This window comes from Octopus bimaculoides, chromosome 3, assembly GCF_046866305.1.
Source record: "Octopus bimaculoides isolate indiv1 chromosome 3, ASM4686630v1, whole genome shotgun sequence".
Classification (NCBI taxonomy): Eukaryota; Metazoa; Mollusca; class Cephalopoda; order Octopoda; family Octopodidae; genus Octopus; species Octopus bimaculoides.
Window position 1 is genome coordinate 153,176,515 of NC_142930.1, and position 26,347 is coordinate 153,202,861.

General features: G+C 36.9%; 1 protein-coding gene across 12 annotated transcripts in view; it reads left to right on the forward strand.

Moving 5' to 3' along the window:
- LOC106874382 (uncharacterized) overlaps window positions 1-26,347 on the forward strand; it is a 194,793-nt gene that overhangs the window by 156,691 nt on the left and 11,755 nt on the right. For 6 of the 12 annotated variants that reach the window (XM_052966046.2, XM_052966051.2, XM_052966048.2 and 3 more), the window contains 4 exons: window positions 757-1,262; window positions 5,284-5,949; window positions 10,480-13,067; window positions 17,720-17,868. In XM_052966046.2, the coding sequence (XP_052822006.1) occupies window positions 757-1,262; window positions 5,284-5,949; window positions 10,480-13,067; window positions 17,720-17,868 (3,909 nt within the window). The remainder of the gene's footprint in view (window positions 1-756; window positions 1,263-5,283; window positions 5,950-10,479; window positions 13,068-17,719; window positions 17,869-26,347) is intronic. The other 6 variants (XM_052966050.2, XM_052966052.2, XM_089349810.1 and 3 more) reach the window with 1 other exon arrangement.

Consider the following 26,347-nt stretch of genomic DNA (forward strand, 5'->3'; position numbering starts at 1 on the left):
AGCTGTAGAAACTAAGCCAAAACAGACTATAGAACCTGGTGCAGACTCTGGCCTTGCCAGCTCTTTTCAAGCCATCCAACCTTTCAGGGTCAATAAAATAAATAGCAGTTGAGCACTGGGGTTGATGCCATTTACTCACACCCCTCCCCACAAACTTGCTAACCTTGGGCTGAAATTTGAAACCATTTATTATCATCATCAAATGCTTTATTTGTTCTTAGTTTTGATCTCGCCAAGATCAACTTTGCTTTCATCTTATTGGGGTTGATAAAATAGAGTACTAGTCAAGTACTGGAGTCAATGATATTGACTAACCCGCTCTCCTCAAAATTGTTGGCCTTGTGTCTAAATCAGGAACTTTTATCTTTGTCATTATTAATATTATCATTAAGGCGGTAAGCTAGCAGAATTGTTAGCATGCCGGGTGAAATGCTTAGTGGTATTTCATCTGTCACAACATTCTAAGTTCAAATTCCACCAAGGTCGACTTTGCCTTTCATCCTTTCAAGGCCAATAAATTAAGTACCAGTCAAGTACTGGGGTCGATGTGATCAATTGTCCTCCTCCCCACAAAAATCCAGGCCTTGTGCCTATAATAGAAAGAATTATTATCATCATCATCATCATCATCATCATCATCATCATCATCATCATCATCATTATCATCATCAGTAGTAGTAGTATTGTTGTCATTTATAAAGTGTTCCAGTATATTTTTTATATTTCTGAGCATCTTTTTATTCTCTCTGTTTTCAGATGAAGGTGTTTCACTAGAACAAAGTTCTTTAGAGTCTACCAGCCGTAAGTCTAAAGACAACTCCACCCAGAATGAGAGAGTTGAAGAGCCAACTGCTACTGACGATGAGGATGATTCCCTCAGAAAAGCAGACACCAGTGATAGTGATACAATAGTAGAAGGTTCCTCTCTAGTTGATGAAGCTGTCAAGACTGTTGCTAAAAACTGTGATAAGAATGTGAAAAATCGTGATAAATATGATAAGAAAACTAGTGAACAAGAATCGAAACTGCTTTCATGTGATCCGAAAAGTACCGAAAGCGGTGCACGACAACTGCGACGAAGTTTACGAAATTGTCGCTTAAATGCCCAGAAATCAACAGAATCGTCCTTAGGGGTGGATGTAAGCTTCGGCCTGTCTTCACAGGACCGCACTTGTCCATACTGTGGCATTGTGAAGAAGAGTCCAGCAGATTTAACACGTCATGTCCGCAAGCACACGGGAGAAAAGCCATTTGCTTGTGAGGTGAGTTATCTTTTCTTTGAACTCTATTTACAATGAGGAAGCATTAAATTTCTTAAAAAAATAGAATGGTTATTAATATTCATGAGATTTTATTAGAAATGTTATTAGTCCTGATATTTCACAGCTTCATTGCTGTACTACATGCTGTTCTTTAATTTGATTTGAGCTCCTTTCACTTTTCATGTAAAGTTTAAGATTGGTTTATAGATTGTTAGATTCTAAGTTTTGTTGAACTATTTCATTTCTTCATCTATCTTTTTGGAGTGATTTATCTTTTCTAACTTGTTTCAGTTGTTAGATAATGGCCATACTGGGGCACTGTCTTAATGGGTTTAATGAAACAAATTGACACCAGTATCTATTTTAAAGCCTGGTACTTATTCTATCAGTCTCTTTTTGCCAAATCTTTAAGCTTTGTGGGGTGTAAACAAACCGACACCAGTTGTCAAATGATGGTGGTGGTGGTGGATATACACACACAGACAGGTTTTGGCTGGCCAGGGGCTATAGCAGAAGACTCTTGCCTAAGTGCCATGCAGTAAGACTGAACTCAGAACCATGTAGTTAGAAAGCAAACTTCTTATCACTTGACTACGCCTTCATCTGGCTTTAAAAATTTTTTACTGAGATTATGTTGTACAACATTCCACATCTCCTACTACTGCTATTACTACCACACCACTGCCATCACCACCATCACCACCACCACTATCATCATCATCATTGACTAAATCTCGAAAGGTATCCTCCTAATTGGCAAAGATTTTCTCACCATTTTCCAGCCACTAACCTACAGACATACTGTTTCATCTTTTGTCCTGTTCTATTACAGTAACCTCTGTTCTTCTGAACAAATAAGCTGTATGTCATTTCCATCCAAAGTACCTGACTATCCTTTGCTCTATTAGTCGTCTCTATGTCATTACACCCTACAAACTCTCACTAAATACTTATTACTCAGAACTTTAACCCTGTAAAACTCACGCCTTGTTATTGTTTCTCTCACAAGCATTCATCTATGTGCAAGTTCAAGCTAAACACTAACCTCACCAAGTTGCTGTAGACATTATACTAGTACAGAGAATCAATTAACTATTCAAGTCATCTCTTGTCCAGTCAAAGACTGTCCTGTATTCAGATCCTATCGACATGGAGTTTTAAAATTTTTTTTCCATTTCATATTTGTCAAAGTGCTTGTTTCCAACAAAATTTTTTACTTGATAAATTTTTGCCCCTTTAATCTTCTCAAATTTAATCCTTCAAGTAAACTGGGGTTGGTTTTAGTTGTCATTAATCCTTTAGCATTCGGATTATTCTGTCAAATGTAATGTTTATGTATTCACATTATTTTGAGTTACTCATGTATTATCTTGTAGCTTTCAGATTTCAATGATATGACTGTTTATGTTTAGAATGACAAATGTTGGGTAGGTGTGAGAGGCTGGATATGGCCAGTTTGAATATAAAATAGGAAGAATATTTGGGCAGCATATAGCCAGTTTAAATGCTAAAGTATTAAGCAAGTTCCTCTTCAGTAATCATTCCCAAATATTTTAGATTATTTCTATTTTACTTACATACACCACTCTATTATTACCAACCTTCAATACAGATTCCTTTTGTTGCTGGAATTTCCATTGTTATTATGGCTGAACTTTTGTTGTAAATTCAAACATTTGCATATTTTTGTATCAATATTTTTGTTTGTAGTTGGATACCATTTCTATTAACTCTTTATCAGTGAAGTCAGGAAAATTAAGGTATCAGCTGATTTTCTAGCTACTGAATGTCCAGCATCCCTTTTAATCTAATCGTAATTACATGAGGATACTTAAATTTCCTGCAGTCATTATAATATTTTTACTACCAAGCCTTCATGATACACATTTGTTTATTAGTAACATATCATAAAGGCAGAAACACTCTTCCTCTCACCTAACTGTAAAGACAAATATTTAAAACTAAACCAAGCACCACGTGCTAATCCCCTAGGAACTCTCTCTCAAGTGCAGGTTAATAGATAACTTAGGTTTACTGTGGAGAATACATTGTTCCCGCATGGAAGAGGAAAATATAAATCTTTCACAGTAATGTTTCAAGACAAGGCCCAGTGGGACCCAATGGTTAAGAGGTTAGCGCATAGCATTAGATCTTGTCTTAAATACTTCATATTATTATAGCTGAAGGGTTGGAAGAATGTTTCCGACTTTGTAACATGCTTCCAGTGAGTAAACAAAGGCATGTCACAGAGCTTAAGTAGTGAAAAAGTTATAAATGATGTGGTAGCAGCCTTCTAGGAATTTATTCAGAATTACTATTTTGAAACATCTTCTAATCTAACAAAATAGTTAATTTGACACCTGGCATAGGTCTGGAACTAAGGATTCCAGAAAATTGCTTGTGTGTCTGTAATTTAACCCATTTGGGACACTGTGTCTTGGTCTGTGTAGCCAAAAAGACCAAAATTCTCTTTTCTATTGAGATACATCTACTGAAAGACGATCTCTGATTAACTATTACATTTCAAAACCAACCATTCACAACATTTGTTCCATCAGACCAATGGATTGACCTCAAAATCCTATTGGCTTGTATCACTTGGGCTGATGAACTGGCCTGGGTGTATCTGGAGTGTTAAGTGATATGTTTTTTTTAGCAACCTTTCCAAGGCATAAACTGGTAACGAGTTTTCATTTTCTTTGCTCTTCCCAATAAAAGTCACTTGCTTGTGACAACAGTGATGCAAAGAAGAGGATCCCTCAATGTAATTGATCAAATGAATTTATCGTTGCTATTCAGTTATTCAGTTTATAATCTTACTAATTAGTACTAACCATATTAAAGTTAGTACAAAGGGTGATTATAAGGATGTTTGGACAACTACTGTCTTTATATCAAGCATTTTCCCTCAAAACAAAACAAAAAGCTATGAAACAAGTGCATATTTAAAGTGTAATGACAGACATTCATGGAGCTTCTCTAGTAGTTTATTTAATATCAGGTAAGCTTTGATACTTCATTGTTCTAAGTACATATCCTACCAGTATTAACACTTTGTCTTTCATCTCTGTAATTCATTTATACAAGTGACATGGTCATTTTTTGTTGTTCTTTTTTTCATTTTTTGTGGCCAATAATGAAATGCAAATAGTTATTTACATCTGATTAGGATTACAATTTTATGAAAAGCATTTATGTAAATGTGTTGCAGACAACAATAAAAGTAATAGGTGTGTTTTTTTTTTTTTGTTTTTGTTTTTTATATATGATTATTATTATCAAAGATTAACCATTGGAAAGATATGTTATAATATCAGGAACGTTTCTCTATCAGAGCATATTGTCGACCTGACTACCAAGCTAAATATGGAGTGTTATAATTAATGAGTTTGTGTTTCTGAGAGACATTCATTGAATAATAAGTGTTTAGAAGACTGTTAATCTCAACTTCTGTGTTTAACCTGCACAGTGATGAATTGAATCCATGAATGTAACAGAGTTACAGTTTTCTAATTCACTGTTCCAAATTTCATATAGTGAAGCTAACAATCTGATAACAGCAAACCATTAGAACCTTCAGCTAGATAATATTCTGGTGCAATAACTCTTCCAAAAGCTGCTAGCCTCCTGAATACACATTTAAAAAATTTTTACTTGGAAAAGCATATTTAAAAGTAGGAAGCAAAGGAATAGCAAAATATACCTTAATTTATAACTATTTTTTATAATTACCATAGAGACCCTTCGTATGTGAGAGGCTCATTTCATTGCCTACAGAGAAGACATGCTGTGTATAGTGTTTCTTTTTTTTTTTTTTTCCCCTGTAAGAAATTAGATAGTTATATCCAGTGAAGAAATATGGAAATATTAAAACTAGCATTCCATAATGTTTATAAAGTAGTAGCAAGAGTTTTAAATTTGAATGTTTTGATACTAATTGGTAATTTTAGTTGATATGCTTCAGTTTATCTGAAAGAATAAGAAAAATGGTCTAATGTCGATGTGAAATTTGCTTTTGCAGGTATGTAAGAAATCTTTCAAGGCCAAACGCAGCTTACAATATCACCAATACATCAAACATCACAGCGTTTCCGAAGGTTTTAATCCTGGTGCCAAAAAGTCTTCGGGGTTTGTTAAAGAGTGGAAAACGCGACGGCTTCGAGCTAAAACTGGTCTGGACAACCAGCTGGAAAACAAGTCGAGTTCGTTAACATCAAGTCTATTGAAGTCTTGTAAACAAGGTTCCAGTTCAAAGACAAGCCGCTTGACGTTAAGGAAAAAATCTAACAATGCTTATTTATCTGCCGTCCCCGATGCAGAAGCCAGTGCTGCTTCTGCCGGAGTATCAAGTAAACATACCAAATCAAGACTTGCAAACCGGCGGTCAGCTCTAGGTACACGACCTCGGGGTAGACCCCCCCATGTGTCACAGGCAATTATCAATTATTCATGTCCAGTAAAAGAAGATGGTAATGATGCAAATACAGAGAGTAATATGAACTCTGTGATGTGGAAAACATCCTTACCAACGGAACATGCCACACGTGGAAGACCGAGAGGGCCAGGGCGCCGTAAATCAATACTGTCCCGACGCTCATGTCGCCAATGTGGCAAGGTGTTTCCCAAACCTAGTGACTTGAAAAGACATTTGATGGTTCATTCTGGAGAAAAGCCATTTCAGTGTGAGGTGTGTTCAGTTCTTTAATCTTTTCTCTCCCTTCCTCTCTTGCTCTTTCCCTCACTTCCTCTTTTTCCCTCTTCTCTTTCTCTCTCCTTCTTCACAACACTTGACATCTAAACATCATTTAAATCTTATTTGTAACTGTTTTCCTTTACATTGCTGATACATTTAGGAAAAGGGCATGAACAAAATCAATATCCAAATGGAGTTGTTAACGAGAAAAAATGTGTTTGTGCAGTTTGCATTAAATTAAGTAGAAAAGGATTCAGTAAGAATGGGGATTTTTCAGCAGACTGAGAAGTTAACTGGATACATTTATGTAGCTAACACTGCAAAGTAAACTGAAAAATCATGAACTGCAATGGAGAACTTGCTTGAAATATTAGATAAATGTTGCTATGTATGTGATATAATTAGACCTGGAAACAGCTAATGATAGCATAATGGGTGTGGTTAGAATGCTGTGGGGGTAGAAAAATTTCCAGGAACTGTTATATTTCTTGCCAATAACGGGTCCCACTCATTCTTTTTCATGTGCTTTTGCATGTACGTGTGTGTATTTTACATGAGTGTATATGCGCTGAGATTAATTTAAAGATAGTTTAATAATAGCACTGGAATATTTAACTGATTAGGTGATTCAATGCTGAATGTAAAGTTACATTTATTGTAAAGTCCAATTTGACTGGAGCTTTGCAGTTTGTTTCCCAGCCACATGGTTTTGGGTTCAGTTTCACTGCATGGTACCTTAGGCAAGTGCCTTCTGCAAGAGTCCCAGGTTGACTAAAACCTTGGGAGTGGATTTGGTACTCAGAAAGTGAAAGAAGCCCATCACGTGAGAGTTGTATGTGAATCTGTGTATTTGGTGTGAATGAGATTCATACCCAATTTTCTGCGAAAGTATGTCTGGACATAGAGCAATATTACCTTGCTTGGAAACAAGTTGGTGACAGGAAGGGTATCCTGCCATAAAAAAAACTTCTTCAGTAAACTCCATCCAACTGTTGCAAGCATAGAAAACTGGACATGAAACACTCACATATATAAAGGATGTATGTTGATGGCTGATTAGGGAGGCTAATGAGAATAATTGTTATAGTTTGAGTAAATTAGTTTATGATCCATTGAAACTGCTGTAGAATTTTACATGGAACTTTACAATTAGACAGAAAGTAACTAGGCATTAATGACATTGGTTGTTGTTCTTTTGTCCCATGTTAGACTTCAGTAGGAACACAAATGATAAAAGGTATTCCAGCTGTGACCATCTTTTTGCATATATATGGTATATCATCATCATCATCATCATCGTTTAACGTCCGCTTTACATGCTAGCATGGGTTGGACAATTTGACTGAGGACTGGTGAAACCGGATGGCTACACCAGGCTCCAATCTGATTTGGCAGAGTTTCTACAGCTGGATGCCCTTCCTAACGCCAACCACTCCAAGAGTGTAGTGGGTGTTTTTATGTGCCACCGGCACGAAGGCCAGTCAGGTGGTACTGGCAACGGCCACGCTCAAAGTGGTGTATTTTATGTACCACCTGCACTGGCAACTGGCTCTTGTGCGGGTGGCACATAAAATACACCATTTTGAGCATGGCTGTTGCCAGTACCGCCTGACTGGAGGATATTGTGTAATGTATCCTTTTTTTTTTAAGATAGCAGGGTCAGATTTGAGCGATTTTTTTTTTTTTTTTTTTTTTTTAAATTTTATAAATAAATATTTTTAGTATGTCAGATGATCAGAAAAAGAGCTCTCCCATTGGCTTGATTGATTGCTTTTATTTTCGTTGTTTGGACCCCAGGTCATTCTTAGTTGAACAGACCTTCAGTCAAACTCCTTCCAGTCATAGCCATCCTGTCTTTTCTACCAGTTTATCACATTACATAACTCAACATGTTCCTCTAAATTTTTTAAAAATTTTTTCTGGGATTGTAGAGTGATTTGAGAGATATTTGTCTGTTATTTCTAGTACATCAAATGACTATGTATGTTCCCCCATTCTATGATGTGTGTAGGAAAGTTGACTGCACTGACATGAAATGGTAATATAAATATACTGTATGTGAAAGTGTTTGAAGTCCATGGTTTAAAAGAACTGTGTTTACTTGAAAACAATGCCATATCAAATATAATGCAACCCCTGTCACTACCATCATCACTTCTGAACTTAGAAATTTGCATTACCCGTGAATAAACATAATGGATGCACAGAGAGAGAGAGAGAGAGAGAGAGCAGTGACAACTTAGAAGGGAAATAGTTGTAACTGAATCCTTAAATCTTAACATATACAGCATTAAGATAGTCATTGCATTGCAATGCCTTCCCACAAGATTGTGCTGGCAAGACAATAAAAGAATGCATGTACATACATGCATGACAGTGAGTGTGTATATATGTGCGTGTGGGTGTGCATACATGCACATATGCATGAGTAAGGGCATGTGGCCTAGTGATTAGGGTGTTGCACTTAGTCATGAGATCGTGGTTTCAATTCCTGAGTTGGACAGTGCATCATATCCTTGAGCAAAACACTTCATTTCACATTGCTCTGTGGTCACTTCGACAACTGATGCGTGGTGTGGCACACTGTGCGCCTGTACAGGCAATGTCGATTTTATGGAAATAGAGTGAGCTAATGTAGATTAGAAACATTTGATCACTATAAACAAATCATCTGAGCAAGTTGTGGAACTCTCATCTGATATTTATGACAGGTGAGTCCTCAACATTCATATACATAGTGTGATATGAAGGTTAAACTGAGATTAATGAAAAAATGGTCATAACTTTTTATTAACTGACATAGGTTGTTCAAATTGTTGAGAGATTTGTTTTTAAAGGTCTGTGTCGTTGTACAGTGTCACAGGGAATGTGAACTGCTTTCGGATTCTTGTTCAGTCTCTTCCTCTTAATGGCTTCTCTAACCTTTTGAGTGTCTCAGCGTATCATTAACTGTTCATGGTACAACCATGTTCCAGAAAATCAAAGAGAATGATGCTTTTGTCACCTCAAACAACAGTCACCGTGATTTTCTGTACCAATCACTGGCTCTGGAACTTATTTGGCTTTGGTGGTTCCTCAGGAATGAGCCTTTGTTTCCTGATTAGAAAGATACACCCATGTTTCAGTCTGTGACCAGAATTGAAAAAAAGAAAAAAAAAAGGAGTGGGGCTTCATTGGCTTCAAACACTTCCAGCAGATAAGAACAGACTTCCACGTTTTTTCTCCTTCAAATTGAGTGTCACCCGCCATGGTACCCTCTTTGCACCCACTTTCCAAAGTCTTCCACCATCCTCTGTACTGCATTGTGATCACAGTCCAGTTGTGCTGCAAGCTTCACATTGTAACTTGTCTGTCCATGTGAGTCAATTCATTCACTTGCTGGTGATTTGTGTCAGTGGTTGCAATTCATGATCTCCTACTGGATGGTTTGTCTTCAGTGCTGGTTTCCCCTTTTTTAAACTTCATCCACCTGTGCACATTCTTTTATCAGTGGTGTTTTCTCTATAAACAATCTGTAGCTTTCTGTGGATGTTGAACCGCCTATACCCTCCTCCTTCATAAAGAACTCACTAATGGTATATTATTTCTACTTGGAACCCATCATTTGCCTGCAATGAAGAATAGGAAGACGTGTTAACATAGTGGAGTTACTCTGTTTGCAATTTGAACAACTTATATCAGTTAATGTATATAAAAAAAAATTATGCTCGTATTTGCATTACTTCCAGTAATTCCTCATACATTTTCCATATTTCAAATTGCACTCATATTAATGCAGTAGTTGGCCTAAGGCCATAACTTGCCCAATGTGCCATACTGTGGGATTGAACCTGAAACAACAACATTGCAAAGTGAACTTCTTATACACTACCATACCTGCAGCTTTCACATCCATACCAGTGCCTTGCCTCAAATCCTGAGTAAATATATGAAATGTTCATCATGTATTGACCTTTAACTCATTTTTCTTATTTTTATAACTGTTTTTACCTCTATAAATGTATACTATTATTATCTGCTCTTGAGGGCAGTGTATTGATGGAACTATTAGAGTATTGGATCCATTGTGGTATTTGTTCCAAGTCTTTATGTTCATATTCTACCAAGGAAAACTTAGTCTTCCATCCCTCCTGGGTTGATAAAGTACCAAATAAATACAGGAGTTGATGTACATGGCTCACCCCATTCACCATAAATTTCAGGCTTTGTAACTATATTTAAAAAAATCATTAAGTGTAAAGCTACTGTTTTTGCTGGTGTATAAGATGCACTCTTGCATGGGACAAACACTTGCTTTTTTTGTAGGAAAAAACAAATTTAAGATTTCATCATATGTTCATATACTCAGTATCTCCCATCCATAACGTCACCACATTAGATACATGGCAGTTTTTAGTTATATATAAGAGTAAAAAGAAAGTACATCTTATACACCAACATATATAGAATCTTTGAAAGAATTATGATACTAATAGTGGTATTGAATTTGTTGTAAACAATTGTTTCTTAACTTTTTTTTTTCAGGTCTGCAATAAAGCTTTCAAAGCAAAAGGAAGCATGCTGTATCATAAGAAAGTGGCACATGGCGTCAACGTAGAGCTGAGCCAAGGTCTGGAAGAGCGTTACCTCCGCCTGAAAACTCGGGCTCAAATAAAAACCTTTCATCTACATGATAAAACTCAGGAGAAAGAGACTCTCATGCAACAAGATGTAGATTTAACAATGCAACACAGCCCTGTTCACATAACAGATCTTGACAATGGTGAAATGCAGGAAGATAAAGATTTACTAAGTGAAGGCAAAACTTCAGAAGTTCTCACACCAACACAAAATCCGAGTGGAAGCAGCAACAATAACAGCTTTGTCCAAACAGATGACATAACAGCTGTGAAGCCCTCCACCACTTTTAAAGCAGAGTTGGAGCTTGCTAAGAGCCTTGGTTTAAATGACCAGAAAATCAATGAGGCTATGGCTGAAGCAAAGCTATCAAATTTTGAATCTTCTCATTCTTCTCATCCTCCACTCCCTCACCAGCAATCCCCACCAGCTTATTTTGTACCCAGTACTACATCATCATCAGCCACCCCTGTATTTCCTGTACGGGAGGGTAGCAAACCAGCTGCTTCTCTTTCAAATAAAAAGTCGGAGGATCTTGTAATTTCCACAGAATCTCCGTTCCGGAAAAATCGAATTAGTATTAAAAATGAGACTATTATTGCCACAAGAATCGATGGTGTAAACTTAGAAAATGGCCTGAAGACATCTCTATATAAGTGCTACCTCTGTGGCAAATTGTTCAATTTTCTTAGTAAACTCCAGTGCCACATGTCTTTGCACTACGAACGGCATCTGGTCACCTATCAGTGTGGGATCTGTGGCAACAACTTTCGCTTCAAAGCTCAGCTGCTTCGCCATTCCCGAAGACATCGACTACCCTCCTCAAGAAACACTGTTCAGGTTGACCAGGGAGAACCTTTTCACAACCCCAACCCCATTAGCCAAACTGCTCCTTTGCCTACAGAAGAAACAAATGAAACATTGTCACTTAATACTGAATTTAAGGAGCCAGTTCTCGAAAGAGACTCTTCCAAGGAGCCCCCATTGGTCGACTCCTCTTCTAATAACCTTTACCAAACTAATGTTAACCTATCATCGGCAGGGTTACCTTCTAGAGATTTTAGTTGTTCATATCAAAAGATTAATGGCTGTTATGTTTGTTTATATTGCAGAAAATCATTTACAAGGTTTTTCTCCTTACAACGTCATGAGAGAATTCACACTGGCTACAAGCCATGCTATTGCAAAGAATGTGGCAAAGGTTTCAGCGAATACCGTAACTTACGTCAGCACATTATGCGTTTCCATAGTGATAGCTACCCATTGGACTATGTTAGGAAAGTGAGGAAACGTGCAATCCTTGCTAGCTTGAAGTCTTCCATTAGACTTGGTTACTTGAATCGACTTCAAGAACAGACCGATGCTGATGGCATTGGTGTTGACATGTCCTCAGCTTCCCAAGAGCTTGGTGTTGGCGAAAACCAACATCCCATGCTTAGCCATGGCAACTCAGATCTGAAATATGCTACCAATGACACTGCCATCTGCAGTACTCAATACTCAAATAGCGACAAAGAATCTCAGCAGCTGAGACAGGAAGAGGAAGAGCAGGAGAAGGAGAAGTTAAATGCTAAGGAGATCTTGAAGAAGGAAGGGATTAAAGAGGATGTGACCGTTGTATTGCCGTCCGAACCTCCAGCCGAGATAGAAGATATGGTGTCTGACCCACACCACACTAATGGACTCTCTGAAGGTAACTGGTCAGAAAATACCTCAGATAATGGTGACGACAGTGTCAATGCTGTTGGTGGCCGGGAAATCATAGCTGCACCCAAACGGTGTCTCTTACCTCAAAATAAAAAAGACAGTTTCTTGCTTAAATCCAGGCGGAAAGCATCTTTGACATACAAAGTACAGAACTGCCAGTCCTCCAGGCAAGGAATTCCACCACCATTACCCCCGCCACCACCACTTCCCCCTCCGCCACCGCCACCGCCATTACCACATAACACTGCTGCTGTTCAACAACAATCACATCACACCAATCCTTCTTCTCTCGCTCCGCCACTGCCTCTCACACCTTCTCCTCATACAATTGCATTGCAACAGATAGTGGGTGACAGTGACCCAGAAATGGTAATGGCACCATCTTGTATGGGGCAAAGCCTGTTCAGTACTCAGAGCAGTATGTTGTCGGGTATGCCCTCATTGGGACCAATAACGTGTAACTCTATGGTTTTGGGAACACCATCATTACCTGCTCAGGCAGCTGCCTCTTTCTTGGCTGCCACTCAGTTATTAAATCCAGCCGTGTCGCAGGCCCTCACTGGTTCACCTATTGTCAATATTCCACTCGGTCTTTCTACTGCCAGTGATCCATTATCTCTGGCAACATCCACTTCCCTTACAGGAACATCCCAATGTCCATCCCCTGAGGAAAGCCTGGTTGGACTTCCACGTGTCCAGTGGCATGCTCCACTCTCACCAGATAGTATTCGGAATTCTGTTTTAGCTGATGGACGCAAATTAACTTCACTTTCCAGAACACACTCCAGGTGAGCTACGTATCTTTTTTTATATTGTTCGTTTTGTGAGAGAATCCATCTTGAGGAATATTCTGTTTTGTTCAAATGTAGTTGACTTGTCAGAATTCTGTTGTGTTGTTTATGTTTTTAAATCCTCATCTTCGTCGTTTTTATACCTGCTTTTCCCATGCTGGTATGGTTTGACAAGATTTCTTGAGTTAGTATGTTCAGTGGCCAAATGCCTCTCCTGACACCAACTCTTGCTTGTTTTCAAGTAAAAATACTTTACTCCACTAGTCTTTGCATGTTGAAACTGCAAAGCTGTAGGACATGCACCTTATTGCTGCTCATTGTCAGCGCAAAACATGCAGAGACAAAACACACACATATGTTGGGTTTCCATATAGTTAGTATCTAACAAATTTTAATTAAAAGGTATTGGTCAGTCTGAGACTATAGTAAAAGACACTTACCTAAGATGCTACCCAGTGGAATTGAACTTGAAACCTCATGGTTGCTTAGCAAGCCTCTTATCTATACTACCATGTGTCACCCCTGTGTGTGTAAATATTTTCACTGTTGTAGCAGCTAATGTTTTCACTGAGATTGATAAGAGCCTACAAGAGAAACTTTATGCAGTTGCTTGATCTGTTTGTAGTAAGAGCCAACTCTGACCTTGTTTGTCTTAAAAGGAATAAAAAAAGACAGCTGAAATATTGTAGTCCCTAAAAATAAAAAAAAATAAAAAAACGAGCCTCAGATGGCCACAGTTGTACTAGGGCTGAACAACTACTGGAGTTAATATTCTATTAGCATTGAAGATAAATAAATAGATAAAATCTGAACTGAAATCAGGGGAGACAACGCCTGTAAAACTAAAGTAAAAACATAAAATGTAAAGAGATATCAATTAGTAGTAAACTCTTTTTAGGAAGTGTTTCAATTTTCTTCACATCTCCTTCTTTTTGGTTATCTCTGTTATGGAAATAAATAAAATTATTACTATTATTATGCCTGTAACCTTTCCTGGATTGGTTAGTCAAGTACAGGAATTGATTTAATTGACTTGCCCTGGCCTTGTGATTATGGTAACTGCTGCTTCTACTACTACTACTGTTTTTTTTATTATCATTATTATTATTAACAGGAAGGTGGTGTGCTGGCAGAATCATTAGCATGCTGGGCAATATACTTAGCAGCATTTCGTCTGTCTTTATGTTCTGAGTTCAAATTCTACCAAGGTTGACTTAACTTTTCATCCTTTTGGCGTCGTTGCCGTCGTTTAACGTCCGCTTTCCATGCTAGCATGGGTTGGACGATTTGACTGAGGACTGGTGAAACCAGATGGCTACACCAGGCCCCAATCTGATTTGGCAGAGTTTCTACAGCTGGATGCCCTTCCTAACGCCAACCACTCAGAGAGTGTAGTGGGTGCTTTTACGTGTCACCCGCACGAAGGCCAGTCAGGCGGTACTGGCAACGGCCACACTCATCTCGCTCGAGAAACCTCATGTGTCACCCGCACAAGAGCCAGTCCAGGGGGCACCGGCAACGATCTCGCTTGAAAATCCTACAACAACCCCACACAAGAGCCAATTCAGGGGCACCGGCAACGATCTCGCTCGGAAGATTTCATGTGTCGCCCGCACATGAGCCAATCCAGGGGCACCGGCAACGATCCCGCTCGGAAGATTTCATGTGTCGCCCGCACATGAGCCGATCCAGGGTCACCGGCAACGATCCCGCTCGGAAGATTTCATGTGTCACCAGCACAAGACCCAGGGGCACCGGCAACGATCCCGCTTGGAAGATTTCATGTGTCGCCCACACATGAGCCAGTCCAGGGGCAAAATTCCTGTGGAGCACTGGGGTACGATGTAATCGACTAGCCCCCTTCCTCCAAATTCCAGGCCTTGAATTATTATTATTATTATCAGGAGCAGCAGCAGTAAATTGGTGAGCTGGCAAAATTGTCAGCACACCGGACAAGGTGACATTTCTTTTTTGTCTTTACATTCTGAGTTCAAATGCTGTTTGAGGTTGACTTTACCTTCCATCCTTTCAGAGTCAATAAAATAAGAACCAGTCAAGCATATTTGGTTGGTAGACTTAACCTGTCACCATCATTAGGATATTGGTACCTTTAGCAGAATTCACTCTGCTGCAAGCATTTGCATCAGGTATCCAGTTTGAGGATACCTGTTCTCTCAGAGACCCTGTAATAGGTCTTGGGTACTACCTTCACTCGTAATTAAGAGATAATAGAATAAAGTTGACAACCATTATAGTAGAAGATATTGTATCCTTATGTATGCAGTATCCTTATTCTGGAAATATATCATATTTTGATTATTGTGTAGTTCACAGATTTAGTAGGGCATAAGAAGTTGTCTTTGTTTTTTTATGGTTTTATATTGAAATCCTGTTATTTCCGTGTGTTTTGTTTTTGGAATGTAAGTCACTTATCCTTGCATGTATGTGTGTTAGCATTTATTTCCTCATGTTAAGCAGTCATTTGTGCATGTGTGTGTATGTGAGTGTGAGTATTCATTTGTGTGTGAGAGAGAGAGAGAGAGAGATTGAGCAAGCGTGTATTTATGTATATGCATATTTATGAGCATTCATTTGTTTGAGGTTGTGTATATTTGTGAAAGTTTTCCATGAGGAAACTGTTGGAAAAATAATTGCAGCAATAACTATATTATCTTTGTTTATGAATTCCTTTGCTGCTGTGCTGCTACTTTTTGTTATTTGTTTCATTTAACATTTCAACTTATTTGATTGAATTAACATTATATTATGTCTCTGCAGTGTCTTGCAATAATGTCTGTCTCTTCTAATATATTTTGATCAGTATAGTAATCTTGGCTTTAAATTTTTATTTTACCTTCTATCCTACTACCTTTCTTTTGTTTTCCTTTATTTCTATGTATGCATTGTAAATAAATTAGTGCCATATCTTAATTATATGATCTTGAAATCAAGAATACCAGCTTCTCCTCTTCACTGATGTTATCCAAGGGAAAGGCAAAGGTTGATACAACTCGGCACTAGTGATGTTGCAACTCATATCTACAGCTGAGTGAACTGGAGCAGTGTAAAATAAAGGGTTGATCTGAGAATTGAACTCACTACCTCATGATTGTGAGTCCGATGCTCTAATCACTGAGCCATGCACCTTTATCAACAGTGTAGTGAATTACAAAAACCTGTTCTTTCAGTCATGTTCTACATACTGCCAACTCTACATGTATATCTACATTTAACTCTCTTCCATTGACTGCCACTACACTACTCCTTCCCCTTTAGCCACCCACCAGCCTCAGAGTCACTATTGTGGTTGCGTAACCTGTATCAATGAAGGCTCCTGCTCTTCATGCACACTAGAACTCTTCACAACAGATACAGATAGTGATTATAGGAGTGTATCTACTCAGTTGATAAAATAACTACTGACACTATTGCTCCTCATGCCTTCAATTATTTCTCTGATTATAACAGCTTGCTATATGACCTGCCTGCTCACATCCATAGCTGAACAATTTAGACTTGGGTTCTTTATAATACCTGATCGTCAGCATCTAAAAGTACTGACCCTTGAACATTCACACATGCCTTCTTACACCACTCGACCCCTCACTTCTCAAAGCTTGCTGCTTCATTATGTCCTTTCCTAACCTTGGTCATTAAATCATTAAACTTCCCACAATCATGGACTCAACAACTGCAGCCTTACTGAAATATGATCAGAAAAGATAGTCATGAACCCTAGTTTAACCACTCTTTTCAACCCATCCTCAATAAATCCCACCAGTTCATCCCCTCCCACCAGCTGTTTAACCTTTCTTGGTTTTGGTTTTTATTTTCCCTGTGTCTAGGCTTCATTACTCATCTCTAGGCACAAAACCAGTGCATCCCTTTCTAGATAAAGTGGTATAAAGCTTGTGGCATCTTGCACTCATTGTAGTTTTGTTACCAGTTTCACTTTCTTCAGCCATGCAACTACATTTCCCTTGCCACTGAAAAAGAAACCTTACTTTCTGTTGTATTCTAGGAAAATAACAAAATATTGTTTTCCTGCTCTAGAGCCTGTCTGGTGCTCACAAAAAAAAATAAATACAAAATTAAAAATCCCACCTGTTTGCTACTCCAAATAAGCAGAGTGAGCTTTAAGTTCCAAAAGCTACCGGAAATGAAATAGTTCCCTTTTTCCTCATCAACACCAAGTGTTCCCTGCCTCTGCTGCCCTCTGAGATAGAGAGCAGCAGCTCATTACATCATTATAGTGCCAGCCTAGTATGTGATATGAAAATAAGGAGATAACATACATACACACATACATGCTCGTAAATATGCATATACACAAATACATGCTTGCTCCATCTCTCTCTCTCTCTCTCTCTCTCTCTCTCACAAATGAATAGGGCATGAAAACATCTTATTAACTTATGCTTGTAGTGCTTGTAAAATATTGTTTTGTTCACTATGTTATTCAAGTTTGGTGTGCTTCAAATGGTCTCTTGACAAAGCTTTGCTTCTAACTTTCTAACTGCTTGCTTGCTTGCTTGCTTGCTTGCCTGTTCTTCTCATGTGCTCACCATAATCTAGGTATCAAGTTGTTCAGTTCTTGCAGGCCAGAAGTAGAATGTTTTTCTGGCCTAATATCTTGATACCTTTTCCAGGTTACATGTTGTGAATTCTCCTGTTGACAGAGAAAAGGTTTGCAAGCCCACTCTACTGCCCGATGGACGAGCTGTGTACAGGTGCATCTTTTGTGGCAAAGATTTCCTTTCCTACTCCGATATCAACCGACACATGGATTTCCACGAAGGTAAGCTGAACTTTTTATTATTATTATTATTCCATTTTGTTTAAATACGGTTACAAGCCCAACGTCCTTAATCCTCCAAAGAGAGTCTTCCAGCTCTTGCCATGAAATTTCTCAGATATATTTCTTACATCAAGATCCATTTAATATATTTGGTTTGGTGTTTGACTTGAGAAGCGGAAGAAGGTCCATGAATCCATGAAAGGAAATGGAGCACTCCTAAAATCCTTTCAAATCTTGCTTCCTAATGGAGCAAGTATGTACATGCAAGTATACGTATATACACATGCATCACACACACGCCTTAGACATTCATGCAAACATTAAGTCAGTATAAATATTCTTTGTACAATATTCTGTTCCCTTGCTTGGGTTTAGTGTTTGCCTTGTATAGTACTGTTTATAGGTACATTTTAGTTCTCCAAAATAAGATTAATACTTTGAAGGTTCCCTTCACAAAAGAAAATTTGATCTTTACTACTCTCTTGGCCTACCATTTCTTCTCACTGTCACCCTCACTCTTCTCTTTTCTTTCACTTTCACTCACACATAAATGGTTATGTGTGAAATCCAATATCATGTGGTATGGTTGTTAATGCTGTGTTTCCCCACTCAGCTCTGCTCAGTCAGATCTAATGCATGTAGGTAGCTGATAAAATAGTTGTGATCCACAGTTCCAATACCTTATCCTAAGTGAGGTAGACTACACTGCACACTCTGACCGCAAACAGTTCATAATATGAAGTGCATTGTTTGCAATTTAGGTTATTTCTCCGCTATCCTTCTTATTGGTGTTGTTTTGTCTCAGATCAGCCCTGATCAAGTAGACTGTAATCAAAAAACATTTCAGCTATGCCCATCATTGTCTATAGTGTTGCATTGTCTAATACATCTTTGCTTCTCCAAAACAGTATAGTGGAGTATGAGGAAGATATTTGGCTGCCAATTCCAGCAGGTCCATATAGAAACTTCTTTGTTGGTTAATTATCTTTCTGTATGTTCTGGTAATAGCCACAATGGAAATGGTCAAGTAGGATTGAGGTAAAGCTGTTCTTGTCCACCTCTGGTGTTATAATTGAGAAGTTGTCCATCATGTGATATGTGTGTTATTGTCTCCTTGCCTTGGCATTGGGTGATAGTTGTAAATGAATCTCTCTTTGTCATGCAAGCAGCATCCTTTGTTCACAATCTTCTGTGAGACATATCTGGTCATAAGGAAATATTGCCTTACTTGGAAAAAGCTGAGGCCTGGGGACAGGAAGGGCATCTGGCCATAGAAAATTTGGCTCAACAAAAATTGCACCTGACCCATGTGAGCATAGAAAATTGGATGGATAATAATGGTGATGACAATATAAACCATAGCTGTTGCTTGCAATTTAGTATGTATATGTGGTAGTATATGCCATGCTTTTGTTAATTATTTTAGGTGCAGACAAGCAAACTATATAGCCTAAGATTTGACGGTTGTTGGAAGAGAGGGTTGTACTAGCACCACTAGGTTAGTACTCATTTTAGCTGAATAAACTAGAGCCATGTGAAATGAAGTACCTTGCTCAAGGGCATAATGTGCAACTTTGCCCAGAAATGAAACCCACAAACTTATGATTGAACCCTACTCCCTACCCTCTTAGCTGTTTACCTTCACACTCACACACTCTCTCTCTCAAGATTATGCATTTAATAGAGTTGGTTAGCTAGAGGCAAGAATAATGAGAAAATTGACATAGTAATCAGAGGTGTTAGTTTATAAAGAAATTTATAAAGTGTGTGCATTATTAGTTAATAGTGTGATACTAATTAGCTACATGAATCAAGCTAGAAGTCTAATAATATCCTACTGCCTTGTTGTTGTTGTTGTTGTCATTGTTATGATCATTGTTTTCATCTGGAGTGCAATATTTGTCTGATATAAATCTTGGGAAAAGACCGTCCTGTTTCTGATAAAATCCAGAATATTTAGTTGGGAGGGTCTTTTATGTTACTTAGAAAAGAGATTGTCATTGTGGAGCCATATAATGAGTTGATGGAAAATAACTATTGTGATATTGTCTGGCATTTACGTTTCATAATGACTTGGTATCACTGTATTTTGTAATTGTACAGGTGTTGGACAAAATAATGGAAGCATCTTGTTAAATGGAGGTGTTATTATTTCAGAGTGGTCTTCCTTTGACATAAATTGCAGCTTTAATATGTCAAAGAATTTGACTTGTACAGGTTCTGAACAGTTAGGATATTTTTAGCCACTGTTCAAGTAAAACCTGCTTTAGCTCTTTCAGTGGCAATGGTGCAAGGAAACAACTCCTTACATCTACTTCAAAATGCTCCATAAATGTAGGGAATGTCTGCAAAAAAATATCTGGGGAAAATAATAATAATAATAATAGAAGGGTTCTTTGGGTTGTCTCTAAACATAAACTTGTCTTGTAGAACTGAAAAGGGTGAATGATAGTTTATCAGAGATGATGACATTATTCTATTGAGCCTTTCGCCACTTATAACAATCTAAGATCCATTTTTTCCACTGACCAATGCTGATGGAGAACAGGAATTGTTTAGTAATTGCAGCTTTCCCATGGTATCCAGCTTTATGGAGCTTGCAACAAACAGTTTTTGGTTGATACAAAAAGCTTAGCTCTAATGCCACTTTTGATTCTATAGTTTGATAGTTTTTTGACATTTCCTTATTTTGCAATCTCTCAGAGCTTTGCCTTTTGACCAAAACTATGGTTACCTTGGTTTTGGAATACCAATATGATTTTGGAGACTGTACCTCTCAAAACATTAAACAGTTCAGCAGTTTTAGTAACTGATGCTCCAACCATGCCTCTACAAATAGTCTTTTGGAAATCAAATTGGTCAGCATTTTTACTCATTGAAATATAAATAACTGTAAAAATTAAAAAAAAAGCAAAGCAATAATAAGAGAAGGCTATATCATGAAGTACAAGGCTTGTGTAATGCATATGAATACATATTCAGAACTGTTTTGAATTTGTTATATTGTCAATAGAAAAAAATAGTTAAATGGAAAGTGACGTTTCCATTGTTTTGTCCAACCATTGTATTGTCTGACAGATTATTTTTTTCTGTAGGTGTGAGTGAGTTTATCATCGAGAATCATTCTCTTTCAGCCGGTAGAACTCCATGAATTGCCATCTTTGTCTCTTATGTATTTTAATTCTATCCAGTTCTTGTTATTCAACATAATTTGTGGTTCTGTTTCTCCTTTCTTTCTGTTTTTTTTTTTTAACTGTCTTCGTGAACCACTTTTTCTAATTGTCCAAAATATTTTACCTTTCTCTCTTTGATGGTGTCTGCTAAAATTTTCATAGTTTTTGTTTTTTAGTACTTCATCATTGGTTGTGTCTTGCCTACAATATTCTCAGAAGTTGTTTGCACACAGCTCAAAGAGGTGTAATGTATTTCATAAAACTTTTGTTATATTCATGTTTCAGGTCCGTGGAGTGGACTATAAATAACATTTAATAATGATTTCCTAGTTTCAGTATTAATCTTTCTTGAAATTAGTTTGTTTGACATTTTTGAAATTTACTTTCTAGCTTTCTCAATTCTTCTTTTGATTTCTGCTTCACATTTCTTGTTTTTTTTAATATATATATATCCCAAGTATATTATCTTTGCTTACTGTCCAATTAACTTTCCCTAAAATGTAATATTTATTTTTAGTGATTATTGTTTCATGCTAAATACCATCGTGTTTTCATTACAGCCATTTCCATTCCATAGGACAATTCTTGTCATATACTGTTTCTCTTAGGTTAAATAGGATAGAAGGTAGCACATAGCCTTGTCTAACACAATTCTTAATTTTTAATTTATGTATGTGTAGCAGGGAGATATATAGCAGTTGTATTTGTACCTTCTGTGCATTACAATCTCTTTACTATCTCATTTTTTGCTTTGCAACAGATATCTTCACTTTTTGCGACAAACCTCTGAAATATCATTATTCATAGATCAACTCCTCATCATACTTCTGGTGAAGATATTTATTTCACTTGCAGGAATTGCTTCTTCAGTTGTGTCAATCTGACAATAGTTTTGGTTTCTTTTTTTTAATTAGATTTAACCACATTGGATCAGAGGCAGCAGAATTGCTCCTAATATTCAACCAGTCTCAGCCAAGAGATATTTCTCTTTACACAATTCATGCCATTCATTTTCATCGCTGTAATCTCTTTCACTCTGGTCCAATTTTCTCAGTTTCTGAGCTCTTCTGCTGTTAGGACTGGCCTTCTCTCCTTACACTTTGTATAATATTTAGTCTCACATTTTCCTATTATGTCTCTCAGTATTAGACTGGGAAGAGAGTCTTGATAAGCATTTTATTTAATGTTTAACACACAGGCTAGATGCTATCCATAAATGCAAAAAAAAAAACAACTTCCCTACCCACAACTGCAACTGAAACCTAAGTCGCCTTCAAATTAACATTATAATGTTAAAAAAAAGAAAGACACCTTAGACAGAATAGTCTCTGGTAAACAATGATATAGAGCAGTGATTCCCAACCTGTGGTCTGCAAAGGTAGTACTGGGGGATCCATCAGCTTGTTAAGTTGACAGACCTTTCAATATTCTGGGGTCCGTGGGAAAACTCATTTAGATAAAAGGGGTCCTTGATAGTGAAAAGGTTGGGAACCACTGGTATAGAGGGTTGTGGCTGTAATACTTTTGATCAAAGATGTTCTCAATCAGAGCTGACTTAGCATTGGACAACAACTAAAGGTGAAGAAATTTTCTTTAACCCTTTAGCATTCAGATTTTTCTGTTAAATGTGATGCTTATTTATTCACATTGTTTTGAATTAATAATGCTTTACCTCATAGCTTCAAGATTTCCATGATGTCATTATTTATTTTTGAAAGATGTCGGATTGGTGTGAAAGGCTGGATCTGATCAGTTTGATCTTAAAACAAAATATTTGGGCTGGATATGGCCAATTTAAATGCTAAAGGGTTAAACTTTCAGAATCAGCATTTGAGAGTAAAAATGACCTGTTCTCAAAATTTGTTTTGCATAAATGTTTTCATTGATGTCTTTTTACAATTCCATGCTGTGATTTTTACCAATTTATTACATTTGCTTAACATTCCGGGAACTGATTTCATAATTGACTTTGTAATTGGTGACCACTTGACCACAAATTAGAAGTGGGGCTTATTTTTCTTTTAAGTTAGTTGGAGCAAAGTAAAGCAAAAAGAAAAATCTGGCTTCACTTAAGGTTGCTTGCTATAAAATGATTGTAAGAGACAGTTAGTGTGACCAGTAGTCTAACTTCCTAATCTTACCATGATCAAACATTTAATTTGATTGGCTGCCATCTTATGAGGTGTGCTTAGAGAAGGCCAACTAGGAAATAGACTTGATTCAAATACAAAATACAACTATTGATATGAAAAATGGTTTGTTGAGGTATAAATAGAGCTTAGGCCTAAACATGGAGGCAAACACTTGGTAGGTTGTATAACAATAACATTGAGATAACAGACAATATACTGTTCCTTATAACTGAATATTTTTTTTACATATTCTGCCAAACAAGTCTAAAAATCACTGTAAATTATTAAAGACTAAGTGTGTGAAAGGATAGTTAAGGTTTTCTCACATCAAATAAATATATCTTTGTAACAATACATTTGGTCTGTGATAATAACAGGTTTGAACTCAGTCTTTAGTTCACACAATACCACCAGCTTAATATGTATCAGTGACTATTATATCACTTCCCACTGAAGGATGTATTTTCAAAATTGTCTCATAAATGATAATTAATATAGTGATGGTGCTGGGTCACTAATATAAACAGCCAGCAGTTAAATCAGATATACATAGTGGAAGATTGTAAATATCAGTGAAGAGTTGTCCTCCTTTGAGACATGATATTATGTGGGGAGTTGGAGAATCTGTATTTAATATATTGGATATCTTGTCCTGAAGGAATTATAAGCTATTAATGATCTTTGAAAAAAATAAATAAATAAATAAGTGAAAAGGAATTGCAATGTTAGTTACCATTTAAAGCTACTGTCAGCTGCAGTTATTGTTCTATGGGCTAGAGAGAAAAAATATAAGATGTACTGTTGCAGCTATCAGTTGTTCACTTGGTGTGAATTTTTATAAAAATGAAAAATCACTGTAAAGAATAATTTCTACCATAGTAGGTATTATTCTTTACCACAGTGGGTTTTCAATCTTATAGATTTTGTAGTAGACTGAAGATCAAACCAAAAATGACTGGTAAAACTTAGGGAAGATTACGAAAATATTTTGAAGTGAAAAAATTTTTAAGAAAAAAAAATGTGAGAAAACTTTTGCTCACCTTATTTCATTAATTATACTTTATAACAAAATTCGGAATAACATGCTTTACAAGAAGCTCAAACGTTGTTATGAATTTTTTCTAAAGCTTTAAATTATTTTTTTGGAAAATCTGCAGCACACCTCAATTCCTCTTGTGGTGCACTAATGCACTGCGACACAACATTTAGGAACCACTGATCTACAGTTGCTTGGTGCAGATTCTGAAATGATCTTGTCTATATTAGTTGCTTATATTTATGTAGTCATCACTCAGAATCAAGTATGTATCATGCTTTCACAAGTTGTTTTAGGTACCTATGTAGTCATAGTGTAGGTGCATGGCTTTGTGGTTTCAGTTTGTAGTCTGTTAGTGCATTGTGTTGAACAAAACACTTCATTTCACATTGCTCCAGTCTACTTAGCTGTAAATGGGTGATCCTGGATCGGCTATTCAGGGGTAATTTTGCTGTCCACCTAACAGTGGAGTATTATCATTCAAAAGCAACAACAATGTGAGAAATTGCATTATGACCAGTTGTGTATAACAGCATCCAATAGTTTGGTTGCATCTAATAGTCCTCATGGCATTAGGAAGGGCATCCAGTCATAAAGACTCTGCGAAGTGAAGCCTGGTGCAGTCTTTTGGTTTGCCAGCTCCTGTCAAGTTGTCCAACCCATACCAGTATAGAAAACAGATGTTAAATGATGATAACGATGATGATGGTCTCCTATCCTTGACCTTGCAAAACATCTGGAAGGGGAGAGAGCTGCACTATTAGTAGGTTGGTGCCCATTTTCAGCTGAGTGGAGTACTTCGCTTGAAGACACGACATGCCACCTAATCCAGAAATTGAACCTATGACTTGATCATCATTAGCCCAACAGCCTAACAACTAGACAACAAGCCTTCACAACCATTGATATATGTTTTGATATAACCAGACATTACAAGTTTCAACTTCTGAAATATAAAATGGAAACAATTCAAATATCTCAACTTCCTCTATTACTAGAGAAATTTAAACTTTAAAAAAAAAATCATGTATTTTTGCTGTACCCAACAAATATTTATTCATTGATTGTTATTTTTATAAATGAAATAATGATGAATGAGTGCTGTTATACATAGGTGTTTGGGGGTAGGTTGTGGTGAATTCTAAAGCTGGGTGGAGAAATCAGTATTAAAATGTATTTGAAATTATTGGAATAGCTTAGTAATTAATTCTGTCATGTTGCATAATTACAAAAGAAATATTATTATTATTATTATTATTATTATTATTATTATTATTATTATTATTATTATTATTATTATTATTATTATTATTATTATTATTATTATACCACTGTACTCTCATTGTACAACCTGCCTCAAGTCTCTGTTCATACATTTGGTTTGTCAAATTAGTGACAATGTTGTATGATGTTTGTGGGTTCTAATACTATTACTTTGCTTTAAGTTTGTCTATGTATGTAGCATCTCAGGACTTGAACTAGGTAGTAGACACAATGCATCTGTTATTAAAGTTGTTAGTGGAAAGGTAGTGTTGCTGCTGTAATCCAGCAGCAGTCCAATGACTGAAAGCAGTAAATGTATGTGTGCATGGTGTGTATGTGTGAATTTTTATGGCCTGCACTTAGCAATGAAAAGTCACAGAGAGCTACAAACAGTGATGTTTGTTGATATTTCCCTGCCAATGAATCGGCTCCTACTTTGTGCCTTCAAAGTTGCGGAATGAAGGGTGGTATGAATTTCTGTTACTTGAAAAATAGGTAAGGGTTAGTCACAGGAAGGGCATCAAGCTATAAAAGCAGTACTGCATGTATATTTGCCTTGCCCATGCTAGCTTGGAAAAAATTGATGTAAAATGTACACACACACACAATACAGTTTGATGGAGGCTAGCAGGCTGAAGCTATGAAGTCATGGTCATCCCTCTTCTTGTAAAAGTTGAATAAACATTTACTCTACTAAAAGGTGTTGGGTAATTTTTCAGTGTAATGTTATATTGTTTTAATATATAACTAAACATAAAAACTTTGTGTGAGAGAGAGAGAGATAGATAGTATATGGACAACTGACCACTTCTGATATAAATTAAAGATTCATTAAAATCAAGAAATGTTTTGAATCTAAATATATTCAGATATCT